The sequence below is a fragment of the Eutrigla gurnardus genome (genome assembly GCF_963514095.1).
Source record: "Eutrigla gurnardus genome assembly, chromosome: 1".
Classification (NCBI taxonomy): Eukaryota; Metazoa; Chordata; class Actinopteri; order Perciformes; family Triglidae; genus Eutrigla; species Eutrigla gurnardus.
In genome coordinates this window covers 27,077,522-27,103,923 of record NC_139915.1, presented here as the reverse complement: position 1 = coordinate 27,103,923, position 26,402 = coordinate 27,077,522, and the positions used below count along the sequence as shown (strand labels likewise).

At 42.9% G+C, this 26,402-nt stretch overlaps 1 protein-coding gene across 1 annotated transcript in view; it reads left to right on the top strand.

Annotated features, from left to right (window-relative positions):
* fbn1 (fibrillin 1) overlaps nt 1–26,402 on the top strand; it is a 54,700-nt gene that overhangs the window by 6,749 nt on the left and 21,549 nt on the right. The window contains exons 6-34 of the mRNA XM_084015604.1: nt 4,054–4,251; nt 5,279–5,404; nt 6,659–6,784; nt 7,721–7,873; nt 7,988–8,257; nt 8,980–9,132; nt 9,211–9,330; nt 9,421–9,546; nt 10,453–10,575; nt 11,542–11,664; nt 12,443–12,595; nt 13,032–13,085; nt 13,209–13,334; nt 13,452–13,577; nt 13,689–13,808; nt 14,170–14,307; nt 14,402–14,452; nt 14,573–14,698; nt 14,801–15,028; nt 15,117–15,242; nt 16,321–16,449; nt 18,066–18,191; nt 20,010–20,135; nt 20,228–20,350; nt 20,898–21,023; nt 21,617–21,742; nt 25,278–25,400; nt 26,036–26,158; nt 26,256–26,381. Coding sequence (XP_083871730.1) covers nt 4,054–4,251; nt 5,279–5,404; nt 6,659–6,784; nt 7,721–7,873; nt 7,988–8,257; nt 8,980–9,132; nt 9,211–9,330; nt 9,421–9,546; nt 10,453–10,575; nt 11,542–11,664; nt 12,443–12,595; nt 13,032–13,085; nt 13,209–13,334; nt 13,452–13,577; nt 13,689–13,808; nt 14,170–14,307; nt 14,402–14,452; nt 14,573–14,698; nt 14,801–15,028; nt 15,117–15,242; nt 16,321–16,449; nt 18,066–18,191; nt 20,010–20,135; nt 20,228–20,350; nt 20,898–21,023; nt 21,617–21,742; nt 25,278–25,400; nt 26,036–26,158; nt 26,256–26,381 — 3,894 coding nt within the window. The remainder of the gene's footprint in view (nt 1–4,053; nt 4,252–5,278; nt 5,405–6,658; nt 6,785–7,720; nt 7,874–7,987; nt 8,258–8,979; nt 9,133–9,210; nt 9,331–9,420; nt 9,547–10,452; nt 10,576–11,541; nt 11,665–12,442; nt 12,596–13,031; nt 13,086–13,208; nt 13,335–13,451; nt 13,578–13,688; nt 13,809–14,169; nt 14,308–14,401; nt 14,453–14,572; nt 14,699–14,800; nt 15,029–15,116; nt 15,243–16,320; nt 16,450–18,065; nt 18,192–20,009; nt 20,136–20,227; nt 20,351–20,897; nt 21,024–21,616; nt 21,743–25,277; nt 25,401–26,035; nt 26,159–26,255; nt 26,382–26,402) is intronic.

Below are 26,402 nucleotides of genomic sequence, written 5' to 3'. Positions count from 1 at the left end.
TAATGAAAAGAAAAAAGTGCAGCCTAGTAAATTGGTCAGTTATTAGGTCCTTCGTCTTGCATTCAGTCGCACCAAGAGAGGTAGAGAAAGTAGGCCAACAGATAGAGTGGCCTTTAGGGTTAAGTTACTTTCATTGGAATTTCCTTGGCTGGTGTCCATCACCTCCCAAGGGAAAGCCATTGTGCTCTCACAAAAACACAAGCACGTGCATAAAGTACGTGCATATGCACAGCCTCACACTGTTATTTAACGCAATTTACAGAACCGTGCCCCATTACGACTTGATCTTATCACATTAGCAAGAACACAAAGTTTCCCACAAACATGTGATCTGGGCAGAGGGAGAAGTAGGTGCATTCAGGACTCAGAGCGTTTTCCTGGATGCAGAATGATCTTCGAGGCCTCGAGATGAACACATCACCACTGCAGAGTTGTGTGCTGACTGGCGGTCTGCTGACCAGTAGTCCTGCCACCAGGCACAGCTGACTGCAGTGAAAATGAGCATGGTACATCAACGTGTCCTTTGTTGGTTACAAATGTGATTTAATCGGGAATGTGGGATTGGTGAGATCCAGACACGCTGCTGCTGATCTCACGCAGGACTCTTTGCTCCTGGTGCAGAGTTGTTGCGCTACTGAGCAATAAAGTCGAGCTTTCGGTGTGAGGCCATCGAGTTCATTTGGGATGTTGGCGAAAGAATGGTCTGAATCACGTGAGTCACACAGTCCATAAGTCGGCAGTCAGATCAACAGGGGAGTTGGTCAGCTCACTAACTTTCTCCTATCAGACTCTGTTCTGGCCTGATGCAAGCCTCAGTAGATGCAGATAACCAAATGTGTGTGTGTATAAGTGCGTGCTTGACTTGTTAGTCCTGTGAGGATGGTGAAGTCTGCTGACGGCCCATTAGGGAAGGCCCCACCCAGATATAAGACCCCATAGCACATGCATGGAAACACTCGCAAACATGCACTCACTGATGCATGTGCACAGATTACGCACATGTTAAGGCATGTAAGGATGCTGTTAGCGCCATCTGCAAGGAGGTTGATTGTGTGTGTGCGCACAAACATTTTGGAGTTAATCCAGGAAACTCTTTTGACCCACATCCCGGCAGGCTTCCCTCCTGTTCACACCAAGGCTGTTGTTGTGCATAAACTCACCGGTCATTAAGGAAGCCAGCATTTCTATTGTTTTCCAAAAGTAACTAGACCTCTGCACAGACACGAAATCGCTTGAGATGAGAGTCAAAACTATCCGTTCTCATATCAAGAGGCATGTTTACAACCATAATGTGCAAACATGTCTCCAAAAGTAGGGCAGAAAGCAAAAATAAGAGCAGCATTTTTGTAGGTTTTGGTCTGTTTTGATGTCACCTCTGGCTAGACTGCGGATGAGGGGCTGGGACATTGGCTTAGATTCTGTGTGTGTGCGTGTGCGTGTGTGTGTGTTTGAGTGCGTTTGTGTGTGAACATGTGCAATTGCTCCCAGATGTACAGGACATGGGTGGATCCCCCAGCTGTATGCAGTTCACATAGACAGTAAGATGACAGATGAAATGACACCACTTTCACCCTACAGCTGTCCGCCTCTCCCTGTTTACCTCAGCTGACTGTTTTAAGTGCTGCACTTGTATTTGCTTTATTACATGCTCGGATCTTTGTGTCTTGTAGAGTTTGCTCCCTCTACTAACAGCTGTAATGAGCAGGTATTATGTCAGATGGATTATGCGTGGCAGCCTGTCAGTAATAACGCATAAACCTTAATCTGGAGAAAAGAGAAAACTTGAGTTCTTTACACAGTCTACGTTACTTATATGGGCACCATGAAAAACTTTCCATTGCTCCTGTAATTGCTTTTTCCTATATGGTGTGTTCCTTTGTTGTCGGTAAGGCACACAATGTAGGCTTTTAATAGATACAGCAGATAACTGGCAAATGGCTGGGTTTGTTGTCTCAGCACTGAATGGCGCTGAAAGCAGTGGCAGAAGAAGTGTTCAGATGTTGTTACTTATGTAAAAGTCAAAAAATGCATTGCATGTTAAAATATTCCATTTAAAAAAAATAAGTGAAATTACTTATTTTGCAGAATGGCTCATTTGAGAGAGTAAAACCATGCGGATATATTGACTTTTAAAGGAAGAGTTTGACATTTTTGCGAATAAATCAGTAGCTTTGATGCCCAGAGATGAAGAATGACACCATCTGTTAAATATGAAGCAGTAACAGAGGCTACCTGCACCACTAAAGTTGTTTTAAAGAAGCAATTTGTCAAAAAATTGTGAAAAAAAGTGTAACCCGAGTTTTATCAGGGGTTATGTGCAGGAGTGTCTTCTCATCCAACTCTTTGTTAGAATATGAAGAAGGGTATTTCAAAAAATGTTACTGTTCCTAAATGTTGTAGCTGCTCCATCTGGTGCTATGTCAGAATTGTTGTACTAGTATTATATATTTTGGATAGTTCTGTTACAATGCATCATATGATCTGAGTTTAGCTTGTGTTTAGCACGCAACTCAATCCTCAAAGTAGCAAATTCCAGCTTTCTGGTAGCTCTCAAATAAATGTGGCGGATTAAGAGCCCAATATTTCCCTCTTAAAATGTCGTGGTATAGAGGTTGCCCAAAGGAAATACTCAAACACCTCAGAACTGTACTTGAGTTCATGTACTTAGTTACTCTTCGCCGCTGGGTGGACGGAGAAGTAGACAAAGAATTGAAGGCATTTGGTCTCCAGTAGAGCCTGAGCAGGAGGGAGTGAGAAAGAGAAGGAGAGATGACCCAGTTCTGTTTCACACAGAGCTGGTGCCAGAGGCAGCGAGACCGTGGAGGCTGTGGTGCACGTGACGGGTCTGGGCTGGGCCCCGGTCCACACGGGAAACGCACAATGTCTCGTTTGTTTTAAACGACTGCGCTGTTGGAACCGGTCTCCCTCTTTCCTCTTGCTGTCTGTTGTCTGCCGTGAAATGTGGAAATGATTTTTGCTTTTGGATCTCGGCCAAATTCTTTTGGGAGGGATGAGTTTTTTCCTCTCTTTCGCTCTATCCCTATCTCTGTTTCCCCATCTTCCAATCCTTCACCTGCTAAGATTTGGGGATTTTTTTGTTGAATTCTTTGGGGAGTTTGCAACTAAGGAGTGGTGTGAGGAGGAGAGGGGACGAAGCGAGCGGATAGATGCATTCAAGCAGTGGGATCAAGGGAATGAGCTCAAATTTATTATGAGCTATTTAGTTTTAATTCCAGGCTGCTGTAGCTAGTGTGGAAATCACCTACTGTTTTCCAGAGACACGCCCTGCAAATCGGCCTCCGTCGGCCTTAGCGATGACGATCTATTCCCTAGACTGTGTATTGCTAGAATGACAAAAAGCAGCACACTACGTGGTAGACCTGTGATATTGCCTTAAAACATAATACAGGTAACTGAAGAACTGATGATCGTATAACATATGCACCAGACTGATTTTTCATTGTCTCCGTGTCTTTGCTTATTCTAGCTTGTGTCTATTACTCTCCACAGCCGCCCACACAACTTTAAAAGGTTTTCCAGACTTTTTCCCCTATCTCTGCTTTTCTCTATCACACACACACACACACACACACACACACACGCATGCACGCACACACACACGCATGCACGCACACACACACGCACACAATTGCACATACAATGCACCTGAGAGCCAGACTGCTTTAAAACGCCAGGAATGCATTCTTTATGGAGTGTGTTACTGTCCGCTCTGCAGCACTTTCATCACATATAATGTAAGTGAGATGTAGATGTCATGCAAAATTGCATTCAGTGTGAGTGTTACTGCTTTTGTATGACACAATTATTCATAAGTTCAGGTTGGAAGCTTTTCAGCACTCATACTTAACTTTTTTACAACAGTTTTGGTTGAAATCGTTCACAAACTGCCTTTTTTTACACTAATAGAAGTTTTTCTTCCTTAAATGTCTCTTACTTTTTACGTTCTCATAGCTGTTTTGCATTAGGTTTGCACTGGAAATAAATAAAGAAAGTTACTTTTCTATTTAAACGAACTCTGCTTTGCCTCTGCAGACTACCGCACTGGACCATGCTTCGCCTCGGTGCATAACCAGATGTGTCAAGGCCAGCTCACAGGCATTGTGTGCACAAAGACTTTGTGCTGCGCCACAGTGGGACGGGCGTGGGGTCACCCCTGTGAGATGTGCCCGGCTCAGCCTCACCCCTGCCGAAGAGGGTTCATACCGAACCACCGCACCGGGGCGTGCCAAGGTAAAGTCTGTTCCTCAGCGTCTCTGTCTCTTTTTCTGTTTTTGTCTCTTTTTTTGTCTCTTTGTCACCCTCCCTCCCTTCTCCTTCCTCAAGTAAAGTGCTGCTTCTGTCCCCGTTTTAACTCTTACTCCCGCCTTGTCTGGCTTCACCCCTCTCCCTCTGTCGTCCCCTCATCTCTACCCATCATCCCCTCTCCAGAGGATTAGTTCTAATTGGGTTAAATTGGGGTGGGTGGCAGTGCCTCCCACATGTGTATGGAATGCCCGCAGACACCCGCTGTGGTGGGACTGTCAGAGTCAGTAACACGGGTCAGTGGTGGTGCCACGTGGGAGAGCTCATTTCTGGTAAGACAGCCCTCTGCTTGTCTGCTCCAGACCCAATAACACCAGAACCTCTGCAGGGGAGGCGGACCTGAGCCAGGACCCAGAGCAACATGGAGTGCTCTGAGACTACATCAGGTCACAGCCTCCTGGAGGTTTTTAGCCTGAGACCTACATTTTCTTCTGACAAAAGAAAAAAAAAATATTCACAAAGTCACAGAATTCAAGTTTGTTTTTTCTACGCAAAAGTTGTTGGATGTATAGATTGATGAAGGCATAGTGTGCATCCTTAGCAAGTAAATCTTAAAACGTAGTCACTGTGTGATCACAATTATAACCCTCTGTTTGACTGTAGACTTTTCCGTTCTGTATTTCTATCTCTTCCATGGTCTACTTGGCTTCAATTGTTGTTCCTCCTACAGGAACCATTCCTCTGTCTCTTTCTCTTTTTCCTTGTCACTCTGTTGATCCCAGGAAAGTCAGAGCCAGGCTGTTAAAATAGAAACAATTTCCATCCAGGCATGTGCAGATTTATGTATTAATGTTAGTGCATGTGTGTGTGTGTGTGTGTGTAGCCCTCTTGCCAGTGTACTTGAGTTTATTTTTACCATCTCTGTGTCATTGTTCTTGTTTTGTACATTTAAGGAATCTGTGCCTGTATGTGTGTGTGTTAGAATGTGTAATAAGTGTATGCTTTACATGTACAGATGTGGATGAATGCCAGGCCATTCCTGGCCTCTGTCAAGGAGGAAACTGTATCAACACCGTGGGATCCTTTGAATGTAAATGCCCTGCTGGGCACAAGTTCAACGAGGTCTCACAGAAATGTGAAGGTAAGAATGAGGCGAGCAGCCGCCGCTTTCAAATTGTGAAACGTCTGACTTTCAGTGTCAGCTTGAATGACAGAGTAGGCTCACATAAATTATTTTAAAAGTTCCCAGTTAACAATGTGAAAGTAGAGTTAAAAGCCACATCCGTCTAGATGTGGTTAACTTCACCTCAGATGCGGTATTCTGATTATTGCTTTGTGGGTAAAGACCACACATAAACCACTTTGCCCTTCCCTTGAAATAGGTTTAATTAAACCAAAGCGACACTCAGCTTTCTTTCAGTAATCCTGTTCAACACTTAATTGTGAGGCTTGAAAGAGGCTTTCCCTCCTACATTACACGTGTTAAAGAGAGACTATGTGTGTTTTAAAAAAAAGACGAAATAACACCAAATGAAAAGTTGAATTCATGGACAATAAAATGCACCGCTGCTAAATTTAATACACTCGGGGCTTTGTGCTTCGCTGAATCTTCTCCGTGAGTTTTAGCATCTCAGCTAATTGCTACTTAGTAGTTTCATTCTAAAACAGCTTCTCAGTGGGATATGTCAATGCATGGTATGGCTCAAGAGACACACGTGTTTTGAAAAGATGTTTTTATCTTAGCTGGGTATCCTAATTATCAACTTTACACTGTCTTAAAGAATATTAGATCACAATCTTTACTTACTTTATAATTGCGGCCTTCTCTCTGCATCACTTCTGTTCTTTCGCACATAAAGACCCGCAGTTAGCCTGTGAAAAATATTGGATCATTAAGACCTGAATCTGACAATTTCCAGACCAAGTTTAACTCCAGTGAAAAAGACTGGGTAGGCTTTTGTGGCACTCATTTGCAGAGTAAAATATGTGCTATTTTATGCCCAGAAATAATTGCCGGAAAACTTCTGGACTGTGTAAAAGACATTTCGATCGGGTCTAAGTTTCAGTGTATTTCTTAACCGACTTTGTGCAGTTGTGCTAACAGAAGATCAGCTACAGGGGCCCCTGGATTTAATATACTGTGACAATGTCTTATTTCCATTGTCACTGCCAACATGTGCTCTAGTCACTGTTGAAGACATTTCAAGTTAGTTTCCAGCTTAATCCCTTTCATCTATATTTTTTTAAACGATTACCGTGCAGTTTTTAGCAAACAGGAAGCAGTCTAAAATGTTTAAGACATACTTTATAGGTGTTTTGTAATTCCCTCCTCTCCTCTCCTCTCCTCTCCTCTCCTCTCCTCTCCTCTCCTCTCCTCTCCTCTATTCTACTGTAGATCTGGACGAGTGTTCAAACATTCCAGGTCTCTGCGGATTAGGTGAATGTTCTAATACCGCTGGCAGCTACTTCTGCAAGTGTCCCCCGGGATATTACACCTCTTCAGATGGATCCAGGTGTATAGGTGAGCTGTCACACCTCTCCAATGGATAATCGGCTGCATTGTATTTGCTTTGGTTCATTTTTACTATGATGGATGAAATATGAGATGAAGCAGTTGAGGAGGGAAAAAAATGGTGCCGCCTCTTTTTCTCTTTCCTTTTTCCACCCCATTTGGGTTCTTGTCCATTTTTGCCTGGCACTGAGCACTCAAAGAACCATAATCTGTCCAACGTTCCAGTTGGTAGAATTTAGGTCAGTAGTCACTTGTTTCTAGTTCCACAACAATGAGCTATATTCTCCTGAAACTAAGTTGGGCTTGCAAGTTCAGCTCACTTTGACCCAAAACAGACCGGGGAGGAATTTGGGTCAGAATAGTCCATTAGATGTACACGCACATACTCAGATACACGTTCATGTTTACACACATGCATTAGCCCACAAACATGCAAACACGCGCTCTGATTACCCCCCGAGGAGAGGATGTTTGTGAGGAAGGAATGTCTGAGACCTTTGCACCAGAAAACTGTTGTGCCAAACATTTTAGTCCGTTTCACATGCAGCAAAGTCTCCTCCGAGACCCCTGAAGAGCCCAACGTTTATTTCCCTCCAACCAACTCTATGCTTTCCTGACATCTTGTCGAACTTCAGCAGTATAGCCTGTCATTTTCCCCATGTGAACGGGCTGGGTGTGAAACATGACATGATATATTTATGTTAATCGGGAACCTGAGAGTTAGTCATGCTGGTGCTCAGTGCCAGAAACTGCAGGATGTAGGAAAGGTTCTCATAAATAGGAAGTGATGACTATTAGAATGGGCTTCACAATGACGGAAAATCTGAGGCATCGACAAGTACTTTTTCGATTGTTCTTGTGCCAATATGCTCAACATGCAGACAACACATGCCATATTCCATGCAGCATGGTTCGTTTAACTTCATGCTGGGTTGTTTCCCACAGATGCTCGAGGTGGGTACTGCTACGCTAGCCTGCTGAACGGGCGCTGCGCCAACCAAAACTCGCAGCTGTTGACCAAAATGCAGTGCTGCTGCGATAGTGGACGCTGCTGGTCCGATGGGTCCAGCCCTGAAATGTGCCCGATTCGTGGAGCAGGTGGGGTCACTCATCATCACGTGGCTTTGCATTTCTTGTTCTCATCTGTGTGTCTCCATGTCTCAACAACACAGAGCTAATCTCCTGTCGTTTTTCCACATGTGCTCATTTTAGAAGAGTACCAGAAACTGTGCATCCAGATACCTGATGGGAACGGTGGTGTTTCGATACCCGGCCGTGTCCCAGGGGGTCCTGAGCTACCCGGCATCTTCCCGGTTCCATATCCTGGTCAAACTCCTGGCCAGGTACCTGGAGTGATTCCTGGTCAAATTCCCATCCAGGGCCCGGGCCAATTTCCAGGCCAGATCCCAGGACAATACCCAGGCCAAGTCCCAGGACAATATCCGTATCCAGGACAACTACCTTTACAGCCTCCTCCCCCGGGTACGCGCCTGCTTTCTGCTTCTGTTTGGTTCACAACGTTCATGACGTGTCTTCAAAGTTGACGTGTGCCATGATGGCTTATAACTCATATTTTCTGGTCTGACTCACTGGATGTGCAATACTCTGCTCCCACTGCTCTTGTGTTGCCATGTTCAAAATTCCAGTTTTGCACAATCACGACCCACACCCTCCAGCTAACGAGCTGCATGTTAATGATGGAAAACTCTGACTAAAGCTGACGCAAGGCTGCTTGTTTCATAGGGGTAGTGCTGTAAAAATATCAATAATATATGTGCAGAGAATGTCCCATCTCAAAGAAAAACATTGTGGCATGTTTGCAGATTAGATCATGTCAAGAGTTTATTTAGGCAAAATCTTCCACAATAACATTTGCTCCGGAACTATTTTGCAGTGGAGCTTGGCATTGTTTAGGCTTCTCTTAACAAATTCAAACAACTAGAGCTTTTTAGCCTTAATGAGAATGATAGTGGGTCCTGCCAGACCTCAGTGCAGTGCAAATATAGTGTGTAGATTGGCCTGGCAAGACCACATGCTTATTAAGTACCGTTTTACTTTTGCAAGAAGTTGACTTTACTTTATTTGGTCATACTTTGTGTAGATTTTCTGTTGACCACATATCTTACAAATGAATACAGAAAACAGCCCAAAAAATAATTGTATTTTTCACTATCACATTTTATTTGTGTGAATGCTTTTGTCAGGTTCCAGTATTATCCTAACCCAGAACATCACCAACATGTGCCAGGCCTTCCGTAACCTGTGCATAAACGGCAGGTGTATCCCCATGCCGAGCGTTGGGTATCGCTGTGAGTGCAACATGGGCTTCAAGTTGGATGGAAGAGGAGAGTGCTTGGGTAAGTTCCTGAGCAATTATCTTGAACATTTACCTGGAGGTACATGAAGGTGAAGAAGGTTTAATGTTTGCTCTCCAGATGATGATGAATGTGAGAGAAGCCCGTGTGCACACGGAGAATGTGTGAACACCCCTGGGTCTTACATCTGTCAGTGTCCTGCTGGATTCCAGACTACTGCAACCAGGACGGAGTGCCGAGGTTACACATACACACACACGGATACACACACATGTGCACTCACACTTGAGAGGATGTATGTTTACTCTGCTGTATGTTTGTTTCTGCCAGATCTGGATGAGTGTGTGGCCAACGGTCGTATCTGCAACAATGGCCGCTGTGTGAACACCGTGGGCAGCTTCCATTGTGTCTGCAACGCTGGATTTGAGATCACAGCAGATGGCAAAAACTGCCAAGGTCTGTCACGTTCTGACTAATGCATTTATGGAGCAGAGACATTTCTAGTGTAGTTCTGTTGGAGGTGGTGATTTAATCGACCGTTGGAGGCATGTGCCGTCATTTTAAATGCGGGTGGTTTTATGTGTTTCGGCCCATTAACTACAAAATATGTACATTTGATATTACTACCAACCTTTTTCCAATGACTGATTATTCAGATTTACTTATCTTACCTTGCATGTATCCATTTGTTTCCATTCAAGTTCTACTTGCTCTAAAGTCTTGCAAACTTGCTTCAGATAGGTAGTCCATCACAAGAAACATTTGTTGCCATTAAGTGGCCAGTATACTCCATCAGACCTGATTCGCATGGTCAAATCATTGGAACCCCTCATAAATACCTTCCAGGACAGATTGTCTAAAAAAAGCATGCCGATACCCTCATTTTTTAAATGACATCCTCCCTTTCTATGATGACTAGCTTTTCAGCCGCCTTCCAATGTGGCTGTTCAGAACAGCTATAAACACCAATCTCTTATAATATTATGTATTGAAAATTCGGCATGCTCCAAGATCCAAAATTCAAGAGTTGGCTGCTAAAAAACAAACCCATTTTAGTCCTAAATTTTCTTGTTTTTCCTCTGGACTCCTGACAACATTCATACATACCTCGCCAGTGTAATGACTTGGCAGAGAACTTTCAATTCTCTAATGTGTGGAGGAGGGTTTTGAATAAAGCCTCTACTTGCCACTGCGTTGTTTTTCAGCAGCAATATAACTTTGATTAAAGCAAGTCACTTCTATTCAAATCTGACTTGATTGTCAATACAGAATTAAATGTTGTTTATCTACGGTCAGTGATAATGTAAAGTGTATGAAATCTGTTGTTAATAAAGCTATCAATTTGTTTCCATTCATCCACAGACCAGGACGAGTGCCTGATCAGGAACATGTGCCTCAACGGACTGTGTATCAATGAAGACGGCAGCTTCAAATGCATCTGTAAACCTGGATTCCTGCTCGACAGCAGTGGACGCATGTGTATAGGTGTGTTTGTCAGAAAGAAACCACAGATTATTACATTCTAATGTAAGGAGATACTTTGAGTCAGTTGTTCTTTTGACCTTATTTTTTAGCTAGCTTGGACGGTGGCTTTCTCTCTGGCATGTAGCAAACAAGCCAAAAATCCCCCGAAAAACCCTCGAAAAGCCCCACAGCATCCTGGCAGGCCAGCTGGACATGCAGATTGTTGGGGCCCGCCTGTTTTGAGAACTCTAGCAGACAGCCTTCCCTAAACCTGTTCAATGTAATAAGAAAAGACATTTGGCCTTCTAGTCCGTGTTGAATTAGGAGACACAAACGCAGCATAGCAATTCATCCGCCCTTTTGTCGTATATATGTATCAGAGGTTGCATGGGACCATATGCGCAACATCAGAAGAGAGTTTAAATGAGTTTAATGTTTAATAGCTACCATACTCAACTTGTTAGCACATGCCCAGTAAAGTCTTTAGCCGCCATTTTGTTCCACACTGCTTCGGATACAGACGTTTGATCTCAGACCCGCTGACCTGGTTAAGTCATAGCAGGATAAATAAATAGGCGAGTTGGGTGTGGGTGAAGTGTCCTGATGTATGCAGTCATTCATGAAATGTGTAGCCTAAAGGGCCCTGGGGTCTCATCCTTTCTATCTGCAATCTGTCTGTTCCCCCAACACACCCAGACAGAAAACACACACATATAAACACACATTTATGCTTGCGTGCCGAATCATTGTTTACACTCATTATGATAATTATTGTAATATGCTGATGAGATCAAGGGGAAGGAACCGAATGTTTTCTTAGCTGAGGTCATAAAACTGAAACTGTGCAGCAGTTTTTGCTTGATTCTTCTTCTTTTTCTTTTTTTTTTTACAAATCAAGCACCTGAGGAAATGTGTTTATATGCCGCTGGAGCCTCTTAACATTCATTGTGTAAACAAATAAATCATTTATGCTCTTTCTGTTTCCAGACATTGATGAGTGTGAGACTCCCGGCATGTGTATGAATGGCCGCTGCGTCAACACGGAGGGATCGTTCCGCTGTGAATGCATGGCGGGGATGGCGGTGGGCCTGGATGGACGCGTCTGTGTTGGTAAGTTAATGTTTTTGTTTCCATGGTTCATGTGTTCATTTTGGATACCAAACAGTAATCTCACAGGCAGCACACAAAAACCCCTCCACTTATAAAAGGCATGTGTCCTCTTGTTTCAGTCAGCTCAAACTTCTCTGAAAAGTACCTGTTGCATCGAGAAGATGAAAATGAACTTTTCTTTAGTTTTATTTCTTATAATGTGTCTCTTTCAGACGTTCACCAACTACTTTGGGAACTAATTCATACCTGCTCATGTGTTTTAAGTTTCTAGTGAATTCTCGCAAGCTTTCGTCAAAATGTTGTTCCCACTTTTCCAAGCAACTGAAAGCTCAAAGCGACCATAATTTTAAGGACAGATCTCACAACTGTCTTCATGCAACACAAATATTTTCCAGTCAAGTGAGAAAATAAGCAAAGCTGAATGTGACAAAGTGGAAAATAATCACGTTGTAATAAATTCTACCAACAGCTCATCCCTGTTGCACGTGCTCGCAAATCATTAATGAGTGTTGATAAATATTGTGTGGCAAGTGTTGAAATGCTGTTGTTCGGTCTGTGTGAGTTTTTCATCAGGATGATATCAGCGCAGGAAAATGTCTCAAATCCCTGGATATTATGGAAAGAGAATAACCATTTGTTTTGCTAGTGTTGTTGTTTTTTTGGAGCTGCGAACTCTCGCCTCCCTCTCGCTCTCTCTCCTTCGCTTAAGCCTCTCCCCAGATCTCTCTTGCCTCATCTCCGTTTCCCACACACTCTCATCTCGTTTTATCCCAAACAGATACACATATGCGCAGTTCGTGTTATGGTGGCTACAAGCGGGGGCAGTGTGTTAGGCCTCTATTTGGAGCCGTGACCAAGTCGGAGTGCTGCTGTGCCAGCACAGAATACGCCTACGGGGAGCCCTGCCAACCTTGCCCACCACAAAGCTCTGGTATGGATACAGAAATCACTCCACCCTTTACACATACGGAGCCACCTCCTGCCGTCTGACACACATTCACACAGCTTGTGTTTAATTCGAAACACACCTGTCAAAGTCAGGATGACCAGATCAAATGCTTCTTCTCTAACATACCAGCTTGGATTTCACAAATGACAGAATAGCCACGCACGCATGCACAAACACACACACAGCATACAGTCACTTCTCATTAGTCCTGCCAATTAAAGTTTCTGTATCAAAAGAGAGCCAGAGCTGCACCACATTAAGGACATGGTTTTATATACATCTAGTCTAAATGAGAAAGCGTGGAAATGGATAATTACATGGTATTAAATGTTCTGGCAAATGTGATATTTTCTCAAACACAGTTATTTGTTCTTTTTTTTAATCAACCAAAGTCTCCTGCTTGTGTGTTTTCTTGCAGCTGAGTTCCTGGCTCTATGCCCCAATGGCATTGGTTTAAGCGGTGATGCAAGAGGTAATGAACGCAGGCTTACTGTGTGTGTTTCATTTATATTAAAACTGAGCTCTCGCAGAAACCAAACACAGACATGATGTTTTCCGAGTGCAACTTTCAACAGCTTATGCTTTGCTTCCTCAGATATTAACGAGTGCGCCCTCGACCCCGACATCTGCCAGAATGGCGTGTGTGAGAATATGTTGAGGTCGTACAAATGCACCTGTAACGAGGGCTTCGAGATAGACCTAACAGGCAAAAACTGTGTCGGTAGGTTAACTGCTCTATAACGTGCTTGTCCTCTATTCAAGTATACGGCCCTCATATCAAAAGCCGGTGTGAGGAAAGTCATGTCTCTCTCTCCGTATGTCTTTTTTTTTTCCTCAGATATTGATGAGTGTTTGATGAACAGGCAGCTGTGTGACAACGGTCTGTGCAGGAACACACCAGGCAGTTTCACCTGTCAGTGTCCCAAAGGATACATCTTTGATCCTAATACAGACGTCTGCGCGGGTCAGAGACTCATTCATTCTGTTGCACAGCACAGTCACTTAATCGCTGCATGTACTAAGAGACGAGCGATGTGAGAAAAGCAAATCTGATGACTGTGTTTGTCTCCCACAGACGTGGATGAATGTCTGTCCAGCCCCTGTGTTAACGCAGATTGTAGGAACAGCCCAGGGTCCTATGTGTGTTTGTGCTCAGTCGGCAGTTCTCTGGACAGCTCTGGGCTGGAGTGTATAGGCAAGTGAGCATCTGTTTGATTTGATGTCATTACACAAGCAGTATTTTCATTGGCAACATTTTTATTTAATCTTTTATTTAACATAAAAATAACCACACATCAGTGTCATTCAAAACTTTAGTTATTTTATAATACCAGGTATTAAAACTAGTTCGATATGGTTTGAAAAAGAATTACACTATGCTGCACCAGCACTGTCAGAGAAACTGATTTACTTGTCTACGGGCAAGTTGACACCCTTTAATTTTAGAACAGCTATGGAGGTTAATCAAAAATAAAGTGCCAAAACCGGCCTGTGATGTTATTTCATTCCACATAACTGAATGTCTACTAACTATAAGGTTTGTTTCATTAAAACAGAGACTACTAAGAGCACCTGTTGGCTGAAGATAGTCAATACTCGCTGTGAGGTCAACATCAACGGGGCTACACTGAAGTCCCACTGCTGTGCCACACTGGGAGAAGCCTGGAACAGCCCGTGCGCCAAATGTGAAAAAGGTGAGACGATCAACACGCACCATTTTGCACATTTCTTAGCAAAACGTCTAAATGCATTGACTGGCATCGTTTTTTGTGTACCCTCCTTTTTCAGATAAAATCTGTGGTAAAGGCTTTGCTCGAGTCAAAGGAAATGTTTGTGAAGGTAAGGTCTGGTTTGATGCCACGTAGACGGGGGAATTCACTTGCATTTGCCTCGAGTAATGTTAAGCACTGGAAGTGATGTTGATGTTGCTCTTTGTTGATCTTCTCTGCTGACTGTCAGATGTGGATGAGTGTCAAGTGTTTCCCGGAGTGTGTATCAATGGAAAATGCATCAACACGCCAGGCTCCTTTTTCTGCCAGTGCCCTCCGGGAATGACTGTTGATGCCAGTGGCAGGACGTGCATCGGTGGGTACTGTATGCGTGTGTGTCCATGTGTAGAGGTGTTGATGACATCTTACTGTTTAAATGTCGTGTTTATATATACACAACTATACGTGTGACTTCCAGACCTGCGTATGGAGCATTGTTACCTCACCCATGAGGACGAGCGCTGTGGAACTCCCATCTCAGGAAGGCAACGCGTGGACGCCTGCTGCTGCTCAGTGGGTGTCGCCTGGGGCCCCGAATGTGACGAATGTCCGGAGAAGGGCTCTGCAGAATACACCCAGCTCTGCCCTCGAGGCCCGGGCTTCTCGCATAGGGGTGACTTCATCAACGGCAGACCCTTCCTCAAAGGTATTTTACCCTCCATGGGCTGCATCGATTGCTGGATGCTTCATAAATGGTCTCTCACCTGTCTTTATCCTTCTGCTCCATACCTTAGATATAAATGAATGCAGGATGATAAACACCCTGTGCTCCAACGGAAGGTGTAGAAACACCATCGGCAGCTTCCGGTGTCGCTGTGATAATGGCTACGCTCTGGACTCTGATGAGAGGAACTGCACTGGTAAGTAGTAGTGAAGCAAATAGCCAGTGGATCAGTCATATGGTCAAAAAAGAGAAATGATTCATCCTTTCAACTAATTTATCAAGCAAACATCTGCTGATTCCAGCTCCTCATATGTGAAGATCTCTGTTTTATATCTTTGTAAATGTAATGACTTGGGGTTTTGAAGCAATTTGAAGAGGCCACATCTGACTCTGGAAAATTGTGACGAGCATAATTTTATAGACTAAACAACTCATTCATGAATTGAAAAATAATTAAGTTAATCTATTTAAAACAATTTGACACTCTGCAGGAATCAGCGCTTCACATATAGCTGTTGTTTTTGGCTGTTTCATATCATATCTCAGCTTCATTGCAGCTTTCAAGTCAAGCCATTCTTCATCAGTCACCCCCTTCCTGAATCCCTCTGCCAACACTTATCAGAGTAAAGTGGTGTAAAGCCGTTGCCTACTAGAGCTCATCCAGTCTAATGGGAGTCTGGCAGCTTTGGACTTGTTGGAGCTGGTCCCTGAAGTCTGCTTGGTTGAAATGTGCACACATCACTTTAGGTTTAAATGCCAGTATCATCACTTTATTCTGAAATAATTGATAGACTCTTTGTAAGTAAATGATGTCTGGGACCTGATAACCCCATATGAGTGTCCCAGCCCAAAGACTTTGTGTTAAGTGTTTCAAATTCACTTGTGGATCAAATTCAAAAGGGATCAGGCCTTTAGCTTCAGACTTTGGAATGTGCTTGAAGAGGTAAGGCCTCATCCTTACATCTTAATCTCATTTTTTTCACGTACTAACATGAAATATTTTGCCTTATATTTCGATTTATTTAGTCTTTAGAGACTATTGATTGATCTCATCAGTCTCTCACTTCTGTGTTAAATTACGTGGAAATGAAAAAAAAAAAAATGTTTTTACCATGTTTACCAGGTTTTTTTTTTTTATCTATATCTCTCTATATCTATAATTAATACAGGTATCTCTCAAAATGTTTTTCTCTGCAGGTGTGAATGTTAAAGAAAGTGCGTTGTTAAAGAGAAGTTCTACCTTGCTGTGTTCTGTTACATTTCCTGTCCTCTAGACATCGACGAGTGCCGCATCTCTCCAGACCTGTGCGGTCCGGGCAGGTGTGTCAACACAGCCGGAGATTTTGAATGCGAGTGCTTCGAAGGTTTCGAGAGTGGCTTCATGATGATGAAAAACTGCATGGGTGAGTGACAGATCCTCGCACACCAACACCTGCAGACACTAAAAACACGCACATGGAAATCACCTCCGCAGCTTGAGGTGATTTGGTACAGTGACACGCAGGCACGGTACCCTTTCACATGAAATCATTTAGTCTGCGGGGACTAGAGTGAGAAACTTGATCTCCTTAACAACTCTCTCACACACCCTGTTAAAGTGGCGGCAACTGAGAGCAGAGAGCTTTGCCAACCTATAAAGGTTTCCAAGCAAAGGGAAGACCTGCCACACAACCCCAGTCCTAATTTAAAACCCAACCATCTCCACCACAGTCCCCCTTTGGCCATAAGGTCTGGAAGAGGTGCTTAGGCTAGCATGATAGACCTGGAACTCACTGTTTGGATGGCTGATGTAATCTGAAATTTGCAGGCTGTGTGCATTTGTGTAAATATATGTGTGTGTGTGTGTGTGTGTGTGTGTGTGTGTGTGTGTGTGTGTGTGTGTGTGTCTGTGTGTGAGAGAGAGAATTAAACCGACTTTATTTAACACCTTCATGGTGTTGAAAGGGCTCTAGTTTGCGTAGCCCAAGTGTCGTCACAATCACTTCACAAAAACTGCTCCATAAAGTCGTAAAACATAATTGTTCTTTATGACATATTTGACCCGCATGTGAGGGAGACACAATTGTTCTCATATGCAGCTACAGTACAGGTCCTAATGTTCGGCCATCTGTGAAAATATTTATCGCTCTATGTCTATTCTGGTCCGTCTTTGACACCGTTTGATTAAATTCTTGGGAGAAACCGTACACTCAAAATGGAGGGTCTCAATACTTTTGTTGGCCTAAAGCTGCCATTAGACCAAAATTGGCATAACTAAATTTACTTGCATGCTGTGGCAAAAAAAAAAAAGCATCAGGGAGTGGAAATAATACGTGCAGGGTGCCAGGTAAATGGTGTTGGTACTGATTGGGTAACCAGTATAATAATCGTACCATTTATTTTTGTTACTGTCAAAGAATCTAGTTTCTTAACATCACTTCCTGCCACAGTTATATAAAAAAAAGTACTTCCTGAATCTCAATTCCACAATCTCTCTCTAAATTGGAGTCTCACTAGCCTATTTTTCAAAAAATAGACAAAAATGTTTTTCTTTGCTTCATTGCAAATGTATGACAGACGAAACAAATGCTTTCAGAGACTGAACTCTAACACTAAGGCCTTGTTCAGTCTGCCAGCTCAAATACGTTTTTTGGCCTATCCAGATTGATTGAAAGTCTGGACAGCAAAAAAGCCACATGAAAAGTGATTTTTGGCAAATCGAATCCAAACCACATTTGGAGCTGGTTTGAAATGCGATTCCAATTGGGCTTGTACAGATGCGTCTCAGTCCAGACTCTCTGGTTGCTAAAATCGGATTTCAAAGGGTGGAAGTTGTGAGCAGCATCCATGCTGCTAGTAGCCGAGCAATATGGAGGACAACAGGGGAGAGTTGTGGGGTGTTCGAGAGCAGATGCTTCCCCAGACAGTCAGTCTTAAAAGAATGTTTGCCTGCACCTGTGGCCTAAATATCTCATCTTGTGTGTGTGTGTGTGTGTGTGTGTGTGTGTGTGTGTGTGTGTGTGTGTGTGTCTGCTGTCAGACATCGATGAGTGTGAGAGGAACCCTCTGCTGTGCCGAGGAGGTGAATGCGTAAACAACGAGGGCAGCTTCCAGTGTGTGTGCCCCGAAGGACACGACATCGCACCAGATGGCTCGGCATGTCTAGGTGAGTGATGATGTCTTCAGAGACGCACCGATTCTGATATCGATCCTATACTGACTCAAAAAGCAAGCCTGACGTTGTCTCACACATATTAGCCCTTCTACACATCCTATTGGTTAAACACCAGTATCGGTTCGGTATTTGGTATCAGCTCATTTTCAAATCCACGGTGTTGTACCGGAACTGAAAAAGTTGGATTGGTGCATCAGAGAGGAAATTCAAGCTTAATCTGATTCTCCAAAGCTTTTTCCTTCTTTCTTGCTTTTCCTTCTTTCTCATCCCCCTCCATTGGCCCCTGTGTTTGGGCTCACTGGGGCTGTGGGATGGGAGTGTATCAGTGACTCACATATGACGACGATACTTGAATAAAGAAAAACAGGTAAACAAAACACACATGGCAAGTAAACAAAGGAGACGATGGAAAGGGAGGAGACATCTTGCTGTTTATATATTTATAGGCAGCTTTTCACCTTTTCTGTAAAAATGCCCCAATGAAGACACACTTTGGCTCAATAATCATCAGAGTCTTCTGGAAAGTCAGTTTGTGCAATTGACTTGGGAATCAGGGCCACCTTACTTTTGAATTTTACCTTTGCTTTCTGTGGTTTCAGAATTCCTATGATTAGATCATACCTTCGAGCTGATTGTGCATTATTCACTGGGTGCCATTCTGATGACCTAAGGCAGCGTGTTAAGGTTTCAGCCCATGACCTAATGCTCAACCACTGCACTTAATGCTCATTTATTTTCTTTATTACCACCCAATGTAATAAAAACAATGAAAGCATTTACTGCCCAGCTCATCCCTTCCGAGACAACGGTCCTCATTATCTCTGGTGAAGTAACGAGACGAAGTACTTAAATGATGATAATGATAATAAACTCTGGTTGTACAGCAAATTTCATACAGATGGGTGTGATACAGTGTGCTCAAGGATGTGAGATTCCTTGTTGGAAACGCATGAATCCGTCATGAAACATAAGAGTTTTTACTTGAAAATGAATAAGTGGTCTCCACTGTAAGAGCATATAGTGCAATTAAGTGTTATAGCGGAAACTATTATGAATTAGTCAATTTAGGAAAAAATCAAAAGGCAACTATTCTGATAATTTGTCATTTTGGTTCCATTTTATCTTCTGTTGTATTAAACTGAGTATTACTGGATCTTGGACTGTTGGTCTTTAGACACTACAAGGATATTTTCACTTGGGTTTTGCTTAAATGTTTTGGGCATTTTTTGGGATATTATGGGCTGACATATTAATCAGTTAATAGAGTAGTGACAGCTATAAGTGGACACCATGTTCAATGGCATCTTTACATGGAGTCAACCATTTAAGTTCGGCGTATTGCTGTTGCTTTCCATTTACACCAAAGAATTACAGAACCACATGCATTTGTGTTCGCAAATATGACATGGATATTATAAAAGATACATCATCATTTTGATTGGGTTTACTTATCTTTCTTTCTTTCTTATTTTCCCTCTTCTGTCCCCCTGTCCCCTACCTATCTCTCCCTCACTGGTTCATTAGATTAATAAAACAGTGTATAGGCTACCCTTTAAGATGTATCTTATCCTTTGCAAATATAATATACTTACATATTTTGGAGGTAGGAACAGTTTCTTTCCATGACATAATAGTTTCTCAATTGTAGTTAGAAGGGAAAGAGATTGACATTTAGGAGAATGTTATTTACCTTTGTCCCGACTTTTAAGGATTTAAACTATCATGCAAATGGAACCGTCAGATTTAAATGTGTGGGTTAAACTTTTTATTCATAAATTGTCCGTAAGAATTTGCTTCGTTCTTTCACAGATATCAACGAATGCGACTTGAGTGACCGGCTGTGCAGGAACGGCCAGTGTGTTAATATGATCGGCCGCTACCAGTGTTCCTGTGACACGGGATACAAATCCACAGAGGACAGACTGCAGTGTGTTGGTGCGTATTGAACGTACTATTTCCTCTCAGATGTTACTTTTGTTCGTCATCTGACATCCGGTATATGACGCCGTGTTTTTCCTGCCTCGCAGACATCGACGAGTGTACCATTGAGAATGGCGGCTGTGAGACTTTCTGCACCAACTCGGAGGGCAGCTATGAGTGCAGCTGCCACAGTGGATACGCCCTGATGCCTGACCTGAGAAGCTGCACCGGTAAACAGCTCTGCATCTCGTCTCCGTCTGTCATTCTGTTGTGATTCAACTCCACACATTTTAAATGTACTTTTGCAAGGCAAGATGTGGTTACTAAAAAAAAAAACGTTTTAATCATTTCAATGGTTTTATATCTCAGAAGACTTAAAGGTTGACTTTATAGAGACATTTACAATTACATTTATTTTGCTTAGAGGGTATTCATTTTTGACCAAGGCTATAGGTTTCTTGTGACTACTGTGACCTTTAAATTACCAGAGACAGATAATTCAGAGATCAAGGCAGCACAGAGGTTTATTTCAGTGCAGTTAGTGCAAAAGAAGAGCTGTTAATTACTTAACCAATACCCTGTACTTGTATTGTCCTGCCCTGTATAGGAAAGAGGACTGTGCCCCAGATGTATCACTGTTTTATATTGTCATCTTTATATGTTCTGTGTGGTAAATAATAAATAAACATCCAATCCTGGATTACTATTACTCAATACAGTTTTTCCAGTCCTCTACACATATCATTTCTGAGTCGCCTCTCTGTCTTCAACCTTCAGATATTGATGAATGTGAGGAGAGCCCAGAAATCTGTGATGGAGGCCAGTGTACCAACACCCCGGGGACGTACCAGTGTCTGTGCTTTGATGGTTTCATGTCAACCGAGGATATGAAGATGTGCTTGGGTAAGGGATGAAACACGACACTCTTCTGCAGCTCAGTATTTATTAGATCCAGGGGACTCTCTTTACTGAAACAACGTGGTGATCATCTTAAAGGTTATCCAAGATATGAGTCATGAGAATAAGACTTAATGACTCAGATCTATGAGTCTGTGTGTGTGTGTGAGGGAACAGAGTGTAATGCTGTTGTTATTGATTTACAACACAGTGAACATTGTGTTAGTTGGGTTGAGCGAGGAGGATTGCATGACATTTAGAGGTCTGGTTCCACTGAATGAGAAAACAAAACCTGCCATCAATGATGTTAGGACTTCTAAATGGGCACTGCACAAACACATCTTCTCTAAGTTCTTAAAAGTAAACACATGAAGCCTTAATATAGTTCATGATGTAATTCTTGTGTTACTCACGTACACATATCACATCTTATCAAAACCCGTTTGGCAGGCCGGACCAACAAAAAGCTAATTAAGTTAAATTCATCATCGTGAACTTTTCCTTTTATTGTAGTTGTGTTTAGCAAATTAACATTCATGCTCTTTCTCCGTTCCACTCCTCTTCCCCCCCCCCCCCCCCCCCCCCCCCCCCCTGTCTAGATGTGGATGAGTGTGAGCTGAATCCAAACATCTGTCTGAGTGGGAACTGTGAGAACACAAGGGGATCCTTCATCTGTCACTGTGAGCTGGGATACTCTGTCCGCAAGGGAACCACGGGCTGCACAGGTGAGCGAAACGAACGCCCACGTTTCCTACCCACAACCCTACATCCTGTCAGTGGAAGAGCATGGACGGTAGTGAAAAGATGATGAGTCAGGAGAGGGCTAGGTGCTGATTTACGTGGTGGAGGACATTGTTTGTTTTTGTGTTGAACTCCAGCAGAGAAAGTCGAAGTGAGAGGTGAGAAATGAGAAGATACATGGAGAATGTCTGGCTAACCAGAAGCAGCGCTGACATTACTCACGGTCATTCAAGAGCTCCCGTCTGACTTGATGAGAAACACGCTCGCAAACACATAAGTTAACACACGCGGGAGCAGTGAGATCACCGTCTCCCATCAGATATATACGCATCACGTTGCACCTTTGTTTATTCTTTTGTTGCCTCTTTCATTAAGGTCAGTTAAACATTACGTGATGGTTGGAAGGGTTCTGTAGCATGTAATCACCTGAAAGGTCTCCAGAACACATAAATACAAAGTCCATCCGGCCGGTAGAGCCTTTTTGCCAGTTTGGACTCGCTCCTTGTCTAGCCAGAGTCAGCTCTGATTTACATGGCCATTTAAAAGTTTGGAATCGAACGCCGGTTGGGAGTTTGATCGGTGATCTTATCTGACCTCGTCTCGGTTATCGAAATGACTCAGAGTCACACACACACAGTCAGCAGCAGCACGTCTTCCCTAAGACGCAAATAAATGGGTCTGTCTGAAGTATCATTCAAACTCACTCAATCACTCACACACACTCTTGCTCATTCTAATCCCATTAAAATGTCCATACAGTATTTTCCTTGTTTTGAGAAAGCTGGGGTTGCAGTAAAGCAGCCGGTTCTGATTCACAGGTTTGGAATTTCAGCCCCAGAATACCAGGGAATCAAGACCTTAATTCCTATCAAGCAGGCAGGATGTCTTGTTATAGACAAGTGAACAAAACCTGCTACTCTTTTTGGATCGGATCCCCCTTCGGACGAAAAATGCATAAGGAATCGGTTGCCATTGTTGAAATGCCTTATGCGACCACTTTGGTATGCGTGGACTAAATCCTCTTGCGTGTGTGTTAGTGTTAATGAGTAAGCAGTGCTCTCGAGCCCGAGATCTGTTCCAGCTGTTGATGAAGCTCCCACAAGAATTATTTCTCATTTTTTATTCCACAACACTGAGACCTCAGTGGGCAGGGCGTGGGTATTTGTACGTAATTTTTCAGCACTGTGCCTTTTGCGTGCGTATTGTAAAATATGAACTGGGTGGAGATGTGCTGGGGGAGTTTACAAGGCTTGGGATTGTCTTAACTTTAAAGAGAAGATCAGGGTGAAGCCTCCAGCGTGTTGACTAAATCATCTTTGAGCTAAATGACAAAACTGTCAAACAATTTGAGCAAATATCGCAAGGCCATGTAACTTAACATAACAAAATCTTCCTCTTATAAATGAATACATTTAAAAGCATTAAAAAAACAACTTCGGTCAACTCAATACACTTAGGGATTTTACTTTACAGCCTTATTTGGTCTGGAAAGACGCGTGAGAAGTGTAGTAAACAGCGATTCAGACGCGATGGCTTGCATACATCGCTGCTTGTTTTGGAGTTTCTTGCAGGTAGGTTGCTACGTAGTGGTATGAAAGCATCTTTATTGACTTCTGCTATTGTTGGAGTACATTGTAATATTTAACATCATAGGTTTATTGTCTTGCGGCCACAGATGATGTAGTTTATTAGAGTTACATAGGCTCAATATCCTGCTTCTGCCAAAACTGACACATAGCGAATATGACAGCAGCACAGCCGTCAGCAGAGCCTTCAAATGCAGTGAAATGAAAATATTTAATACACTCAATATGACATAGATCGACAGATATTTAGATCCCTCTCCCCTTTGTTATTTAGTGTATTGTTACTTCAGGGCCATGTTGTTAGGAAGGCCCGCCATGCTCGCTGGCATTTAGACATCTGGAGAGACAGACGTACAAACTAGGAGGCAGGTATCCCTCGGCTATCCCTTTTTTATCCTTTTTTTTTGCACTTCATGTGTCAAACATTAGCCCCAGTTAAATCAAGCCTCCTATTTGACGCCAGCTGTGACCGCTGACACGCTGCTTGCATGCATGCAACCCCTGTATGCATTTTAAATTTCCACATGAGAAATGCGTGTCTGTTTGCTGTTCTCTCTGTCATCAAAGGTTTGGGGGGAAATTATGTTTAATTCTATCTGTAATTCAGGGAGATTCGTTTGCTCCCAGCCCTCATATTATTCCCGTCATCAAATGTAGTGTAAACATGCCGTACCCTCTCCTCAGGAAGACTGTAAACCAGCAGCACTAATCTCTAATTGACAGTGTTTTGAATTACTACCCTCACAAAGACAGACACACAGGGAGGAGTGTGTCTCATTGGCTGATAAGCCCTTACATCTTGATCTAGTTCATAGCATGCCTTCCCTTGATGTACAGAGATACACACACACACACACACACACACACACACACACACACTCTTATGCAATCCCTCGAACACAGCAGTAACACTCAGTCTTCAGGCTCAGGGCCACTTATTGTGTTGTGCAGTGTTTTTTCCAGGGTTGTTTTGGATCATATTAGCAGTCATTATTGTTGTAGCACCATGGAGACTTTTTTTCCATTGTGCCATGTAGTTGATCGTGTCAGAACTGCAGGGAACAAGAGCTGCAGAGCCTCATTCAGAGTATCTCATCACTGCCAGCTGCTTGACGGAGATCTTATTGGTTACACCCTGCAGGATGTAAACAGCTTTATGGGCAGGGCCGATTTTAGTAGTAGCCGAGCCAATTTAATTGTTCCCTTGTTGTTCATTTGTTAGAATCCAGGGCAACGTACAATAGGTGAGCCCATATAGAGAGGTATTTTTATAACCATATTATCTACTAAGTACCTCAATATTTCATCCATTGGCAGAGTTCAGATATAATTATAATGGTTTTGCCGTGAAGGAATGTTTATTTGTAGAGTTGGCACGTTACCACTTTGCATTTTTATAGAAATTATATTTGGGAAAGATCGCATTTCCAAACTTGACATCTGAGGTGGTGAGAAAACCAAAAATGAACATTAAAAGAGGGCTGTTGAAGAAAAGCCTCGTATGAGAGGTGCATGAAGAGGGAAATCTTTGTCTAAAATAACCTCAGAAATAATAGTTCAGACAGAACAAGGCCTTAGCATTAGGATGTGGTTCTCCCTCTTGGCCTTCTTTATTGTCTGGACACACTTGCACAATAAAAATCCAGAGACTGGGTCTGCTCATTAAACCTCTGCAGGAAGGCTATTAGTATCGGAGATCATGAGAATGTCTCTGTGCCTTCTGCTCCGAAATACATGGATGAAGACAGTGACCCAGAAAGACTTAGTCCTGTCGTCTCCTGCTGCTGTCTTTATTCAATTCAAACCAAGCATCAACTCGCTCCACAATGCCAAGAACCCCACTGGACTGAGAATGCAGACCCAAATCATCAGCCCATCAGAGAACTGTCTATTTTTCTTGACGTTGCTTCTGTGTTTGTTTCTTCTTTGTCAGATGTAAATGAGTGTGAGATCGGAGCCCATAACTGTGACAGACATGCAACCTGCACCAACACAGCTGGCGGCTTCAAATGCAACTGTGCTCCCGGGTGGATCGGCGACGGTCTCAAATGCACAGGTACGGCTTATGGCCTTAAATGCACAGGGAAATGCTGCCACTCAATTTCAATGGAGAAATATGAAGGAATGGACATTTAACATTTTGTCAGTATCCAAGAAGCTGAGGTGAGAACATCTTGATGGTGAAGACATGTATGTGATTTAACAACCAAACAAAACTCACTCTAAAACTTTATGTCAATATAACATTCTTGATGCATACTTGGTTTTCAGAGCACCCTCAATCTAATCTCTGTTTAATCCAAACGTTTAGGTGTAGAATTGCTGGAATTAAAGAAGTAATTCAATATTTCTGCACTATCCCCCAGGGTAAAGAGCATAGATCTTAATATCCAATGTTTTGAAGAAAATACATGTAATCACTGGAGTGTATGTCAGAAATTGTGCCCAATACACACAAATAGCAGTAAGACAAATAGTTGTTAATTCATGAGGCCAAAAAGAGGTTCGAGTGGGTCATGTAGCCCTTTGAACAATATTGTTGAATATCCCGGCACTAAAGCATTGTTTTGATCTTTTCATGAGGTTTATTAACAATAAATAAACTATGGAACATCACCAGCCTCATCCTTTCCTCAACATTTGGATGAAGTAGCTTCCGCGTACATCCATTTAACTGGACTTGTGTTTTAGACCTGGACGAGTGCTCCAACGGGACACACATGTGCAACAACAACGCCGAGTGTCTCAACACCATGGGCTCATATCGCTGTGCCTGCAAGGAAGGATTCTCTGGAGATGGATTCTTCTGCTCAGGTCACGCATACAAAAAAAACACATGTATTACTTTTTAAAATATGCACATATGCATTGTGTGCTTATGGACTCGTTGCTTGTGTGATCACCACTACAGACAGTGATGAGTGTGCAGAGAACGGCAACCTGTGCGAGAGCGGCCACTGTCTGAACCTGCCGGGAGGTTACCGCTGTGAATGTGACATGGGCTTCATCTCCACTCCTGACGGCAAGGCCTGCGAGGGTAAGGAAATACAACACTGCC